The following is a 16,353-nucleotide window of genomic DNA, read 5'->3' on the forward strand; positions in this document are numbered from 1 at the left end:
TCAATCACATGCTAAAGTCTGAGTCTGTGGAATGATTTAGTTTTTTTACAACTTAATTTTATTTGTATTCATTAGTAGAGATACGGTCGGCAGTCTAGTTCATACATTTCACTGATCTCAGTGCCTTTAAAGGTCATAGAAAGTACAGCAGCATGTCTCCTGTGATACACCTGGAGCAACCAGCTGCAAGATGTTCACACTATCTTACATTACCCAACTACATATATACATGCTGATTTTTAAAACTTATATATATATATATATATATACACACACATACACTGTACAATAATAAGCAATATTCCTGGCAATTTAAATGTGTCACTTAATATTTTTTAGAATAGAACAGAATATATATAGAAACCAGGAGCCAGATGCACCAGCTGGTCTTTACAAACCCTGTTAGTGCTAAGTTGGTCTATGTTAAGACAATCTTTAGAATGGACAAACTTAAGCATTGAGACATGGACATACGTAAATCAATGGAGCTGTACAGTAGAGGTGTGCGTGTGTGGGAGCTAATGTGGGTTGTTGTTTGAAGTTTTTGGCTCTTGTGTTTGGTAATGTTATCAGGCTAATAATGTATGAAACAGCTCATATTTTGACTTTATGCCTGCCCCTGACTACGCTTAAGAGGTACACCCAGTGTTAGCGCAGAGAAGGCTCAGCTAGATGGTGTAACTGGCATAAATATTAGGTCGGACTAAGAAAAGCTACTTAGCATAAGATCCTGCGTAAACACTGTTGGTGCAACCAGCCCCAGAGCTTATATTTTTTTATAAGGCCCCCACAGAGCCTACCTGCTCCTCTTGTCAGCCATAACCACTCTTCACAGGCTACAGCCTCCAGCAGACACTCAGACGGCAGTAAAGCCAACCTGATACCCCTCAGCAGCTCTGGTAAATGGTGACGTCGACCTCCAAGTCGTATCGGACCCACCGCATCACAGAATTAAACACAATCTGCCACAAGTCAAAATAACAATCAGTTATTCAAAAAGAAGCAAGTAAGTTGTCTGGATACTGTTTACACCACCTTTTGCTATAGTGGATTGAACTGAATGCATTTGGAAATACAAAATGTGTATTGATTACAAAGAATAATTGGTAATTCATTTACGATTATTAGGGACAAATATAGGGCATTGAAGCTGGCGGATCCATTGTATCTGCCTTGTAGGATGGCTAGTCAGGACACATTAGCATTAGAAATGTTATTAAAGAAGATAGATGAAGAATGGGAAGGAGAAATAAATGACAGAAAAAAGGGGAGTGGACCACTCACCTGTTCATCTTCTATTTCCAGCTCATCGCTAAGAATCAGCTCCAGCAGTTTATCTTGAGACAGACTGTAGAAATCCTCGGATTCCCTTACCTACAGGAGAGGACAGTAGAACACAATGATTACACGCATGGTACATTAAGCTGTAAATCAAAATATGACTACAAATTAATCTTCTTGTGAAACGTCTACAGTTGATCTATATTTCAGCTGCCAACCTATTTGACTGATGAGAGGAAGATAAAGCAACTTTAATTAAATCGTCTTGTTACTGAGAATATAATCACAGTAACAAAAACATCAGTCAGGTCAAATACAAATAGGGTCCTATTTACACAGTCAAAAGCACATGGTCTCAAGTGCATGGTGAAAGTACATTGAGGGCGTGTTGACTTTTCTGTAAACGGTGCATAATCTGTGAGCAAAGTATGGCACAAGGAGCAAAGGTTGTATTTAGTCTCATCATTACACAGGGTTCGTACACTTTTTTCCAAGAGCAAATTCAAGCACTTAAGGTCCATTTTCAGCTTTTCCAGCACCTTAAAGCTGTGGTAAATCACATATTTCTAGAAATGCAAACATATTGAAAATTATTATCTATTATTATTTAATCACGTTAAAAGAGATGGTATTGGGGCGGCTGAAAAACCAAAATTGGTTAATATGGCTAATAAACCAAATAGTGTGTCAACATCTTTTCTTTGAAAGTCAGTCTGTTGCTAAACTTCTAAATGGAAGATTTGGAAATTGAGAAGCGAAGGGTTTTCTGCTGAGGAAACAGATCTGCTCGTGCACGAAGCAGCAGACTTTCTGCCGTCTCCCGGTCCGCTGTCCCATCACAATGATGATCTGTTTAACTGAGAAGGAGGAGCACAGCTGCACGTCCTTGTGTGTTTGACAAGCATATCGGGTCTGACGCCATCCAAATCCATTTTTATGGTTTCCCTTGCCTGTATCTGCTTTTTAGATTATGGATTGTATTGATGTAAGAGTGTTTTCTTGAATAATTAGAGAGGCTTCTCTCAGTGACTGTAAATCCCTGAAAGCAAACTAAATCATCATGTGTGCCGTAATATCACTGCAGTAAATATTAGGGATGGGCGCGATTATTAGATTACCCGAATACCCGTTGTTGATGTCACTATTCAATTAACGTCCACTATTGTGCTGCGAATGCTATAATAGAGTGAGGCCACTATATCTCATACGCGGGAAAAGCTCTGTTCATTGTTTGAATTCAATCTCTACCCAGCGGTGAGGCGCTGTCATAATACCTTTTGCCGTGACGGTGCTAGTACTGAGACTCGATAAAAGTAATCCGCTCGCCGAAGCCTTCACCTTCAACAAAACTTGACGGCAGCCAAACAGTAGGTTAATTTGTGCCGTAGAGGCAGACAGTGTTCTCTCTCACATCTCTGCGCACCAATGGCGATGTGAGAGACTGTGTTGCTTCTCTTCGCTTGCTCCCAACAACACTTTTGAAATAAATTTAAAAGCACAAAACTGAACCAATGCATAACTGGAAACAACGAGCCCATCCAAGTATTCAGCGAGAACATGAGAGTTATAATAAACATTAAACGGGGAGGAGGAAAGAGAGGTAAAGAGAGAGAACTTGAGGTACTTCTGTCTGCAGGTGACTCATATCAACAGGAACCTGTCTTACATTTATATCTGGACGTTAAAGGCCCCAAATGACTTGCTTTAAAGAATTTCTTTGGTTTGTAAAATTAAGAATATGAATATATAATTACCATGATGCTGTTTAGTCAGAAAGTGACTCTTGACGTTGCTGTGAGTAAAAAAAACGGACCTCCCGTTTTGTTTTTGTTTTTTCTTACTAAGAGTAATCGCGTACTCGTTCATCAGGTAATGCGAGTATTCGAATATGGAAATTACTTTAAAGGCCCATCCCTAGTAAATATAGTAGTACATTTAAGCAGCAAACTAAAAACTGTATTATAAACTGACAGACTTGCCGGGTGGAAGAGAATGTTTAAAGGGCTGAAGAAATCAATATATGGCAGGGTTGAGGAGTACACTGGATGATTAGAGCAGCATTCAACTCAAACAGAAATATGACTTCTGGTATCGCTGAAGCAGAAAGTAAACCTACTGCCTTTTTGTTTGTGCTGTATGATGTCATCTTTGAGAACAAGCCACGGATCCAATTAATTCAACTATATTTCACTCAGTTTCACTTACAGGAAAAGCACAGTCAGCAGCTAAATCAATCCAATGAAACTGCTAAAATATTCAGATTTCAAAATAGTAATTAAAGTATTCCCCTTTCATAGCCACACATACACCAAGTTTCCTTCCAATTATTGTCTGTGAGGTGCCTCTGATTTAGAGGAGGTTTGTCAGCCCATCACAGTTGACATGGCCTATCGAGTTCTTTCACAAACACATGGATGACAAAATAACATAAGTGCAAGAAGTCATCTTTACGTCTCATAGTGTAATAAACACATCCTCCATGACAGCTCGTACAGTCTTTTACACTGGTGAGCGTCTGATAACAGCATCATCCCAAGGCAGTTGGAGGAGTGCAGGTTTTTTTCTAAAAACTCTGCTGCTGCGTCCCGAATGTCGTGAAACTGCAACATGTCGCCCGCCTCTAACAGTGACTCAGCGTTCTCCTCATTATGATGACTCGAGAAGAATAGGCGAAGTCCAGCAGAAGCTCCAAGACCTGGAAGAGTAGAGAATAAGAGTTAACCGCTGACATTATAGTATGTACGTCTGTATGACACAAAAAATAATTCTAAGGTTGCTGTACGCCTCATAAAACTAAGTCCATATGAGGAGTTACTGTAAGTTGTAGTCACATAAAAACACAGTGTGTCCATCAAGCTTGCAGACAACACGTGAAGTGGACAGGTCTGTAAAGATTCCCCAAGTGTAGTATACTGTTTAAATGTTTCCATGCAGTGTTACCAAGGGCTACTGTGTTATCTTATCTGGTATCAGAAAATGTTGCATGTGCTAATTGACCAGTACTAAATTATTCATTATTGAAGTGTGTAAGTGTGGGCTAAGTGCAAATGTTATTCTGTAAATGGTTGCATCTGTTAGATACTCCCTGCTGTGATTATTGATGTCCAGTGCTGCTACATTATTTATCTTTTCAGAATTGTTTATCTTTCAAAGACACAGACAGACAGACAGACAGACAGACAGACAGACAGACAGACAGACAGACACATGGCTGAGAACCTTTAGTTACATGTCACATTTCTCTACTAGTTTCTATTTTCAACTGTCTCATAAAGTCATAGAAAAGCCAACAGTTGCAGTAATTGTCGACACACAGTGGAAAGTCCAAAGAGCTTTTATTACAGCTCTTTGTCTGAAGCACACAGAATATTAAAAGCCTGGATAAAGTAAAATTCAGATATTTGTTTTAAAACACATCGAACATGTCAGGAAATGATTGCTGTCAACAGTATTATTATACAGTAATGTACTGTAATTCATGTAATACTGAATTCTGGAGTTGGAGCATTGAATGTTTTTTGTGCTGTCCTGAAATCATGGCTTGATGACCCACTGGAGCCACAAATTGTCCTGTGTGGTAGCAAAATACAGATGAATGCCTTAACGCTGCCATGTGGTGGGATTTTCTATTAAGAGGGTAGAGGACCTAAAAGTACGTTTTTACAAGCTACAGAATAGAAAACTGAGCCTTTATGAAGCCAAAAGTAGATACAGGTTCGCTCACGGCTAACACAAAAAAGGAATTAACACATAATGGAAATTACCACTAATGTGTGAACGGAAATCATCTTTCCTTTTCTTCTACCAGAAAAAATACCTCCTATAGCTAGTATCACTGCTACAACCATGAGGCAGATAATACGTGCTTAGCCCGTTGTTGCTGTTCATTTGTATCATAATATAATAATACAAATAATAATAGTAAAAATAATAATGTTAAAAAGTCCATTAGCTCAATGCGAACACATAATAGGTGTTACCATTTATGGAAATTAGGATTGCACCCTAAAATCCACTTGACATGCTTATAAAACGACATGTGTGCTCATACTTAATGGCATTTGCTAAAACCTTATTTTTTTCATACTTGCTGATATTTTTATTCGTTCCAATTTGGCTGGGTGGTTAGTAGCACATTTTTCTGTAGTGTAGACTTTAATGCTAAAGAGGAAAAGGTATAACTATCCTCAGTAACAGTAACAGTAGCAGTACCTCAGGGTGAATACTGTCTCTGAAATTGACGTCGCTGTCCAGACTTTCTCGTAGTCCTCCGCTGAACATCGCCTCAAAATAACGACTGCACGCTGCCAAGACAGCCCTGCAAGACACAAAATTTTGTCATTGATCGAGAATTTCAAGGTCATAGGTCAAGAGGTGATTAAGACCAAAAAAAAAACAACACAGAGAATGTCAACGATTGTCATAAGAAAAGTCAGTTGTTGTTGTTGTTGTTGTCGTCGTTTGTGTCTGTTGAATGTTACCAGTAAAATGCAGAGATGTTGTCAGCATGTGTTTACCTGTGGCAAGGGAAAGAGCGATCCCCGGCCCACAGTGTGACGTCAGTGAACATGCACTGTTTCCTTAATGTGTTCAGGTGGGTCAGGACACTGTCTGGATGTGAAGGCTTGTGGAACAGCGAGATGTTCATGGAGCCTGTGCTAGTGCGGGATTTGCGATTCTCATGAACAGTTACCGACATAGCGGCTTCGTTTGGCACCTCCAGGGAGTCACTTGGAACAATCTCTCCTACTACTCAAACACAACAAGAACAGAAAAAGGAAATTAATCATATTGTTGGATTAGCAGCAATTTTACATATACATGCACTGTTTGTGTGTATGTTGTTTAAACGACCTATTGTGAGCTGCTACTGTTCTGTTTGTTTTATCTGTTTTTAATGTTTGTGTGAATGTTTAAAACTACTTTGTATAAGGGTCCAACTGATATGGGATTTTTGATACCATTTTTTAAGGGAAAAGCTTCACAGATTACAGATAAATTGTCTGATATAGTAAAAATAGACCTTTTCTATGTGGATTGTGTACCGACAGGACTCTGCAAAGCTACTCTGAAGTAGGCCTAGGTATCGAAGTTCGATTTTTTTGGACCAACTAACATGCCTCTATAGCATCAAGTATCCAAAAATGTCTTGTTGTTCGGTGCCAAATTCAATACCTAAGGAGGTCATCAGCGTCATTGAGCCAATAAGCATGCACCATGCATGTGCCAAGATCTAAGAGTCCTGGTCATTGGCTGTGTTGTGGCATCCCAGGAAAAGCAATGGGTTACACGTGGTTGAGCCCTGTCTCTGATGGCGTAACTTGTGTTTTGAGAGGTTGTTGTCGCGTGGTTACAGTCTGCCTCTTATCCCCTGCAGTACGTCAAAAAGATCTAGTGTTTCCCCTTTTATCAGGCTTGATGCCCCAAGCGTGTGATGCAGTATTTGCAACAAGGTAATAAGTGCCAAAACCGAACACACTACAAATATAATGAAGCACTTGATTGTGAATGTAATAAATGTACAAGAAGAAGACCATGTCCCCCTCTAAACTGGGACTTCTAAGGGTAAGTTGACAGATAATGCAAACATTATACGGCTGACTTAGCGGTAGCTACATGCTTGTTTTAGGCCACTAAAACTACCGTTCAACAGGAAATCCGTTTACACTGGCCCTCCCTGAAAAGGGAAAATGGACTAAGGAAAAGCAAGATGAGATAAACTCTATTGTTAAAGTTTTGCTGACTTTTTCAACAGTAGAGGTTCCATGGTGGAGGTGTTGATAAAATATTTTTTAAATGCAGAGGAGCTAAAAAAAATAAAACTTAAAGTTATTTTACCACAATGTGTAATTTCATCTTGTTAAAAGGATTTCATAAAATTGGTATTGGAAAAAGTATCGCTCAGGAACCGGTACGACATTAATGTATGCGTGCGCAGCACCTCTTGCTTCCGCGCTTGACCCGAGACACAAAGACCTTTGATTTCTGGATCCGGCGCTTGGCCTCACTATCCGAGAGAAGTTGTGTGACCTACATGACGGGGTTACTGTTCAAGGCCCAGATGACATGGAGGGGGAAAGCAGTGAGGTTCGGGGCTGCAACTTCGCAAGCACAGAGGCACTGGATACTCTCTTCAGGGAGGACTACTTTGAAAATATGGAGCAAGAAGCTTGTTTCAGTGAGCCATGCATTCGTCCTCAGCAAGACCCACTGTAGTGGTGGACGTCCAACAGGCACCGGTACAAAAGACTGAGCATTCTGGCAAAGAAGCACCTGCTGATACCTGCCACCTCTGTGCCAGCAGAGTGCCTGTTCTCCACAGCAGACTGATCATTGAGAATAATCATTAGGTGCTGGGTAGGCTGTATAGATTGGCATGATTATTCCTGCAGCAAGATGTGCTGAAAAATAGATTTGGATAACAAGTACTTGATAGGCCCTTGAGGAATCGATGCGATCCCTCGATCTTGGAATGAACTACTTGTTCAGTATCAATACCAACCAAAAGGATAAATAAAAGTAAGATAAAGGTTTTCATATCAGTGCGGACAATAATATCAGCCAACCAGTATATAGATCTGACTCTACTTTGTACTGATGCTATCTTGACCTTGCTTGATTAATACTAATAATTAATATCTGGTTGCTTTGTGCATTATAACCCACAGTGCCAAAGTCCCGGATGTCCCAACACTGGTTTGAAACCTCCAGCCCTATGACAGCATCCCTATCAGATTCCTTCATTAATATATTCATATATTTCACCACAGCATTTTCACTCTTCAGGCCAGCAGCAGTGAATGTAGACAATATGCACATCCCATTCATTGGATATGTTACGAGCTTTGTTCAACTGGGTAAACAGCTGTGGTATTATCTTGTACCAATTATGAAAGTTATCACTTAGCCATCACACAAAATTAGAACATTTGATCTTATAGAAAAAACTAAAAGGACAAATATCAAGACAACAGTTAATACGAAGCACAGCAACCAAAGTCAAGCAGCATTTCAGTATTTCACATCCATGGTAAAGGAAACCATAGGAGACACAGCTGAATACATACAGACTATAACAACACACCACAGATTAGAAGAAATGCTGTTTCAGCAGCTTCTACATAGCTTTTGTGTGTGTGTGTGTGTGTGTGTGTGTGTGTGTGTGTGTGTGTGTGTGTGTGTGTGTGTGTGTGTGTGTGTGTGTGTGTGTGTGTGTGTGTGTGTGTGTGTGTGTGTGTGTGTGTGTGTGTGTGTGTGTGTGTGTGTGTGTGTGTGTGTGTGTTTGTGTGTTTGTGTGTGTGCTGACATGCAGTTTCAGACCAGAGCCACAACAGATCAGTCACAGGCTGTTTAGTGAGTGTTTCACAGATTACAATGCTGGCTTGATAAGAACCCCAATGCGGATGGATTGTGTTAAATGAACAAAAGATGAGATGCACGAGCACATGCACATTTAAAATTAACAGGCACATACAAAAGCAAAAGCCAGACGATGCAATGCTCAGTGTGTATGTCGTTTTATGTGTGTTTACTGTGAGTATATTGACAAAAAAAGACAACAACTTTGAGTGCTATTCAATCTGCAAATCAACCTTTGAGAGCACACGGGCACAGAATCTTAAGGCTGCCTTCACACCGAATAAGGTGAGACTGCGGGTTTGGGAACCGCAGGGGATGCCAAAAAAAATACACAAACAGGGTTTCGGATACCACCATTTTGTCAAGTCCACTGATGCAAAAGGGTGCCTTGTGCGTGGGTGCAAAACCCATCAGACCTTCCAACTGAAAACCTGTCCCTGGCGATATAAGATGCTCAGAGCAAGTGCTCCAGGATTAAAAGCGCCAAACTCCACGTAAGGAAGAAGGTTGGGCTGGTGGATGAGTCTAACAAACACCTGATTTGCAGCGACTGTATAGAACTGTCATGCATTTAACGTGCAGCGCTAACCAGTGTTGAGTGTCAAGTGTTAGACATTCAGGGCTACCCAGTGCATTGACGAGTGATGCCAAAGGGTCCTGACAAAACGGCCGTATGTGACGAGTTCAGGATGAAGACGGGTTGCCATAAAATAGTAATCAGTGTCCTAAACAGTCGTACAGTGCGGTCACGTTGCTTGTGTGGATGTTGGACTTTGAATTAATTAGGTAACATGTATATGGCTGGATCGTGTTTGTTCAATATGCTTGATGACGGCAAACTTTGACAGGCATAGTTAGCAGTGTCTGTAATGTGTATTCCGTAATATTAAAGGTTCATCTGCAATATTCTGCAGTGGCCCGAGTAGCATCATAAGACATGGTTAAGGTACATTTGGGTCAAAAAAATTGAGGATTGTCTGTGCCTTACTCTAAGCCTCATGGAAGAAATTAAAGACTGTTAGCATCTAGGTTAGTGGAAAACAATGGCGGCCAGGTAAAAAAATGTCTAAAACTACAGCTGAACAGCACAATAAAATGTGTTTCTGAAAACATTTTATGAGAGAAATTGGCAATACAGTAACAGAATATCCTATTTTCCAGAACAAATGAGATATGAGTTTGGCAAATTCTTCTTTTTTCCAGGCTAGCTTAGAGCTGTGCCACTTAATAGGAAGACAAATATCCCCCTCCACTCTAAAACATGTTTTTCTTAGGTTTATGACAATGACTATAGTGACTTGTCACCTATGTGGTGGCTCTGTGGCTCTCAGCCCAGTGCACCGATAAAGGTGCTGCCAAGACTACCAAAGAGGAAGAACAGAGCCCTCTATTTTGGCTGGTGCCGCTGGACTGCAGCAAAGAGAGCGCTTCAGTGCTTCTGCTGGTAGGCTAACGTCTACTGCCACACAGCAAAAAAAGAAATCACTTATGAAAAGAAAGCATTTCACGATGTATCAATACATGGACAGCCGAAAAGGTCATATTACTCCTCTTTTCCCTGCCGTTAGATGTTTTAAAGATTAGCAAACATCTGTGTCTGTTCACATCGTTAAAATTGATTTGATTTTCAAGGACCGCACCGGCACTGCGCAGGATTTAGCCCGTTCATCATAATCATTATCATCATGATCTACCAATAAATATGTCCCATGGATCTCAAGAGCTTGCACTCGACACTGTGCTTCCTTGGGTCCTCAGCAATACACTGCCAAGTGTGAAGTCGATCGGATGAATGGTTGTCGAGAAAATCAAAGGACAGAAAGACAGACTCCTTCCTTTTTAGTTGGATGACACTGTCCCTGGAACTTACATAAACAATGCCCAAGCAGCAGCATATTAGTTAAAGCTAATCCTCCTTGAGAACTGGCCAAAGGTTAGCCAGAGTATCAAGGTCCATATTTACTAGAGTTGATGTGGCAGTAGGCTTATTTCACGGGTCCTGTTCCCTGCTCTGAAAACCAAATGGGTAGAAGAACTGCTGTTTCTGTTTCTAAATGATCAACTCAAAACCAATAACCCTCATGAAAAAGGGGAAATGTTACAACCTGAAACAGATGTAGAGGGAACACATCCTAGCCATTCATTTGCACAATGCAGGACCAACAGGACAGATGTGTAAGGGCAAACCATCAGCAGAGAAAGACTATATGAGAGACCGTTGCACCAGTACACTGGCTGACGATGCATGGATGGGAGGGGGGAGGTAGAGATGACTAAAGAAAAGGAATAAAAGGGTTTTCGGGCTTCATTCAACTTGCAGGCTAACTTACTATTACAGAGGTTGCTGACCCAGGCACAGGCACTGACGGTCAGGAGGTGAGGGGGGCTCTGCATCCCTGGACTGCTACACAGGACTAATGAACACAAGCAGATGTAGGGAATAAGCACTGCACTGTATACTATCAATACATAGTAAAAAAGTAGTAAGGGGAGGTACAGGAGATCATTCCTGCGAGAGCACAGGTGGAAGCGACTTCATTCGGTACCGTCATGTCAGGAATATGATTTTTATTTTATTGACACTTTAGATTTGTTGCAGATATTATGGAGTTTGAAAAGGGATTTTGCAGTTGTAAACTTTACTTTTACTGCTCCAGGAACATTCAGTTATATTATAATAGGCTTAAACATAAATATATTCTAACCCCGTTCTTAATTTAAATAAAAAAAATGTAAATGAAATTTTGTAGTAATGAAAAAACGATAAAGAACTGAAGCTATAAGGATTGTTGTTATCATAATGAAAAAATCCTAACAATACCCACCCCTAACCAACATTTAGAAGTTAACTAGACATGGTATTAGCATATCTTTCATCTACCTCTGAATGAGAACAACAGGTCGACAAAAGTGAAATATAGATAATCCTTGTTGTTGAAAATGTCCCTCATGTAGTACACATACACAACTTGCGAAGAGACCGGTAGTCAGTAGACCTAAACTTATTTGCCCACAGCTAGCATAGCTGCACCGCTGGACTTGTTGCCCATGAGCAAGTGTGCAGAGACGGTTCTTTAACAAGAGGCCCATTTCTGGGGGAAATCTTAAACTTTAAACACGTTTGTTACATTTTGCAAAAATGGCTATATGATTTTCTGACGTGGTTAAAGTCCCCCTCCACTAAAAGAAGTGTGCCATCATAGCTGTCAGCCATTGACAGTTACAAGTAGGGTTGTCAAAAAACGATACTCTGGAAATAATCAATACTAAAATTAAGTATCGCATTAGATACTAACTTGCAAAAGTATCTTTAGTATACCAACAGTGCCATCTCCGCCTCCTCCAGTTGACACATAGCATCTCCCAGCTGACATTGGGCATTAGGCGGGGTACACCCTGGACAGGACGCCAGTCTATCGCAGGGTACATAGAGACAAACAGAGACAGACAACCATTTATACCTACGGGCAAATTAGAGTCATCAATTAACCTAAGACATACGTGTCTTTGGACTGTGGGAGGAAGCCGAAGAGATGAGCCCGACTCATGAGATGAGATGACTCACCTGAGTCTGGGTCTGACTGACACCAGGTTCAAGTTGCCAAAACTATAACTTATTTGCAGATTGCCAATGGTAGCTCAATGGACAGGCAGCTCTGGCGCAGCGTCCGTCCATCCATATATTGCGAGTCTGCGATCCGCCCAAGAGGCTCCGCTGCCCCACCGCCTGCTGTCGGAAGCTAAAACGTGTAGGCCTAGGGCGGATATTCTCAAATCTGTTTAGTCATCTTCATGAGCCGTTGCACGCTTGAATTTGAACCTCAGACCTGCAGTCTACAGCTAGTCTACTGCAAGTAAGCGCCAGAGTAACAGAATGAGCAGGGGAGGGCGGGGCGGCCAGATGCAAAATTTACAGAAGATGTGCTTCCAGCTCAATCTTTTCCTTTCTATGGAAATCCATGTTAAACAAAATATATATGATAGGTATCATAGATTTGAGTAGTTTTGAAATACTTTAAAACACGTCTGGAGTGGGATCGTGTTCAAGTTGTCTTTTTAAATATTAGAAAAGTGAGATTGTAACAGCAGAATGGCTAAAGCAAAAGCTGCACTTTATTAATAAACAAGGACATAGTATACTGGTGGGATGCAACGCCTGCTGAGTTGCGCACTAGAGGAGTGAGCACATTCTTAGTGACCACATATCTGAGAGTTGTGTAAGGCTCAAAATGCACTTCAGACTGCTGTTCTCATAGATCTGTGCTGCACCCGATGCTTCAGCTTAACAGAGGACCAAAACATGCAGTCCGTCACACTGATGCCCTGGAGCTGTGTGGTCCTGCCATCCTGAACAGCAGAAAGATCGAAGAAACATTCTGGGCTGCACAATTAATTGTAAAAAATTAAATTAAAAAAAGATCTCGATTCAGGCTTGAAGTTTGAAATCTGATTTCTGAGGGACTACTATTTTCCATATTTGCTTTGTAGAATTGCATTTTAGAATGAGTGCTCATAATTTTTCCCTACTGCAGAATACACACAAATAAAAGGCTGACAGATTCTTCCGGAACCTACCACTTCATTAACATCCAACCAATCAAACAGCCACAAAGCTATCAGTGAGATCAGGCTGTAATGAGAGTCCAAGAGCTATTCCTCTGCCTCCTTTGGTGATAATGGTAGCTTACATCTTTAGTGTGTGTCCAGGGAAGGACTCAGCCAGACAATTCTCTGTCTTCAGCTGAGATGGACAGGATGGCGCTGCAGTGTTTCACCTTACAGTGCATAAGCTGACCTAAAGGCCGGTGGAGTTTTCCTCTGCTGATAGCTTCCAAACGAAATCCCAACAAAACACCACGGTTGATGCTAAATAAAAATGGTCATAATTTAAAAATCAATAGAATTTCTCTGGTGTGGCATCTATTAAGTAGTTCTTATCTTATATTATATGAATGGTGATGACATGGCAAGAAGTCCCACCCAAAAAGCATGGCAAACAAGATGGGATCCATGTTTCAAGACGGGCCAGTTGGGTTGCTGACATCACTGCAGACCCCTGAAAAGTTGAGGACAGTTGGCCCCGGTTAACAGATTAACGATAGTTGTGCAGGGTGCAGTGGGCCACTGTCCCTCCCAACAGGGAGATAGAGCATAGTGAGCATCTGCAACCCCCAGAAGCTACCTCAACAGCCAGCGCCGGGGAGACAGCACCACACAGTGGGGCTCTGGGCCAAGTCAAACCCCTGGGCAGACTGCATAAACCCCAAGTTTTCCTTTTGTATCAAGCAGCAAAAAAAGGCCATGACTTGTTCGGGTTAATTTGCCTGACTTGGCTTTGCACGTCCTACAATATGACTATTACACATGTGCACATCTAAATGTCGAAGATGAAATGATATACACTCACCGGCCATTTTATTAGGTGCACCTGTCCAACTGCTCGTTAACGCAAATTTCTAATCGGCCAATCACATGGCATCAATGCATTTAAGCATGTAGACATGGTCAAGACGATGAGCTGCAGTTCAAAGCAGCATCAGAATGAAGAACAAAGGTGATTTAAGTGACTTTGAATGTGGTTGTTGGTGCCAGACGGGCTGTTCTGAGGATTTCAGAAACTGCTGATCTACTGGGATTTTCACGCACAACCATCTCTAGGGTTTACAGAGAATGCTCTCAAAAAGAGAAAATGTCCAGTGAGCGGCAGTTCTGTGGGCGCAAATGCCTTGTTTTAGCCAGAGGTCAGAGGAGAATGGCCAGACTGGTTGGAGCTGATAGAAAGGCAACAGTAACTCAAAATATCCACTGGTTCCAACAGAGGAATGCAGGAGAGCATCTGTGAACACACAACACCACCTACTTTCTAGCAGATAAGGAACAGCAGCAGAAGACCACACTGACACTTTATTAAGCACCAGGTGCACCTAATAAAGTGGCCGGTGAGTGTATAATGCAGCCCTAACACATGCTGTCACACACTACCTGCTGGACAGTATATTTCTTGTATTATTCCTTTAAAAGTACCAAGAGGACAACATTGTGTTGACAGTTACATCATCAAAGAATTCACAAATTAAATCACATTTTCAAAACTACACATACAAGTAAATTTGAAATGCATATAAGGTTGTCAATGATCAGTACTTTTTAGTAACACATGTATCAAAACAATACAATATCCACATTCGATAGTATTGAAAGTATTGAAGCTATCCAAAATAGCAGATCTACAATCAGACTTTCAACCCAAGGCTGCACAAAATAAACTGTTGGTCTGTGTTCAGTGGCATTTTCTGCATTAGCACTGTGCAGGTCTTTAAATGCGGTGCCATGGTATTGAAAAAGGTACAGAGTATCAGTATTTTAATGCTAGTATTGTATCTTAAGTTGAAAATCTCCTGATAACCATCCAAACAGGATATGAACAGGACATCTGGAGGCATAGAATAAAAGTATCATTCACACTATTGATACCATTAATTTCTATTATCAACCTTTGAGGATGAAAGGGAATTTTCATGGACACATCGTTTATATCATATATCAGCTCAGTCAACATCAACTAGACAGTCTGTGTGTGTTTGTGTGTGTGTGTGTGTGTGTGTGTGTGTGTGTGTGTGTGTGTGTGTGTGTGTGTGTGTGTGTGTGTGTGTGTGTGTGTGGCTCGCTTAAATCCTTTGAATGCACGCATTAACCAGCATGGCTGCATAGTCAAAGTGTAACGTTACAGAGACAATAAAACTAGACTAACCGTGGGTAAGAAATATGAAAAAAACACAAAGGGTGGGCTGCTACGACTGAGAGCAAAGTGGCGAAAATTACACCTCAGTGATACAAAAGTGGTGAACTGTTAACAAACCACGGTGTCGATATATAAACGTTAAACGGTGTACCTTTTTCTTTAAATGTAAAATAACAAACACATTCAGCGCTAACGTTAACTACACACAGTAGGTTGCGCTAGCTCTGCCGTGCATCAACTTCAGTGTTGATGATAGCCACACATACCGAAGCACTTCAACTTAACTACTTGTCAAAGCAGCCTGGATTCAAACAGTGTTTAGTACTGTTAACCACGACACGCGCCTTTAATCTCAATTTAGTTAATATCATGTATGTGATGTCCTGAAGTGGTCATTACCTCATAAACACTAACGTCAAGTTAGCTTATTTCTCTGACACTATATTTGATATAGCTAACGTTGACGTTACCCAGCATTTCCCATTAGTGTCTGTCTGGTCTGACTGTCGGTGGGAAGTACAAACAAAAACGGTTGGTTTACTCACAATTATAATACTTGTAGGTGTAACGTTAAATCCACAGAACGTACCGCCTCGGCTTCGTTGATAAAAACATTACATTTCTGTGACAAAAGCTGAAGTATGTCTGGCCGTCCCTGCCTGTTTTGGGGGTTATAAAAAACAAAAACAAGTTAAAACTGAACAGCCAGCAACAGCCAATGGTATTTCATTGAATCTTGACCGACGTCTTTCTAACCAATCCCCAGTTTAGACCCTGTACAGGCTGGCCTCTCGACCAATAAAAGTACGAGTAGGCGGGATTTTTCCGGCTCTCACAAAGGCGACTGGAATTTGCTTACCCAATCAGCGTGGTTCACTTTATGCAAAAAAAAAAGAGAGCTGATATTAATGGCGGCAGCAAAACAATAGCACGTTGGTGCTTGACAGAGTCTAGCTTTTAAAGTTCACAAT

The 16,353-nt window shown here is 41.0% G+C and overlaps 1 protein-coding gene across 1 annotated transcript in view; it reads right to left on the minus strand.

Annotated features, from left to right (window-relative positions):
* The window catches only part of enc2 (ectodermal-neural cortex 2), a 26,348-nt gene extending 10,304 nt beyond the window's left edge, over positions 1-16,044 (minus strand). The window contains 10 exon segments of the mRNA XM_083916945.1: positions 801-825; positions 828-917; positions 920-962; positions 1,285-1,374; positions 3,733-3,734; positions 3,737-3,931; positions 3,934-3,976; positions 5,494-5,599; positions 5,799-6,030; positions 15,928-16,044. Of these exon segments, the coding sequence (XP_083773071.1) occupies positions 801-825; positions 828-917; positions 920-962; positions 1,285-1,374; positions 3,733-3,734; positions 3,737-3,931; positions 3,934-3,976; positions 5,494-5,599; positions 5,799-5,980 (776 nt within the window). The 5' untranslated portion in view covers positions 5,981-6,030; positions 15,928-16,044.
* Positions 16,045-16,353: the final 309 nt, after the last annotated feature.

The sequence above is a fragment of the Echiichthys vipera genome, assembly GCF_963691815.1.
Source record: "Echiichthys vipera genome assembly, chromosome: 7".
Taxonomy (NCBI): domain Eukaryota; kingdom Metazoa; phylum Chordata; class Actinopteri; order Perciformes; family Trachinidae; genus Echiichthys; species Echiichthys vipera.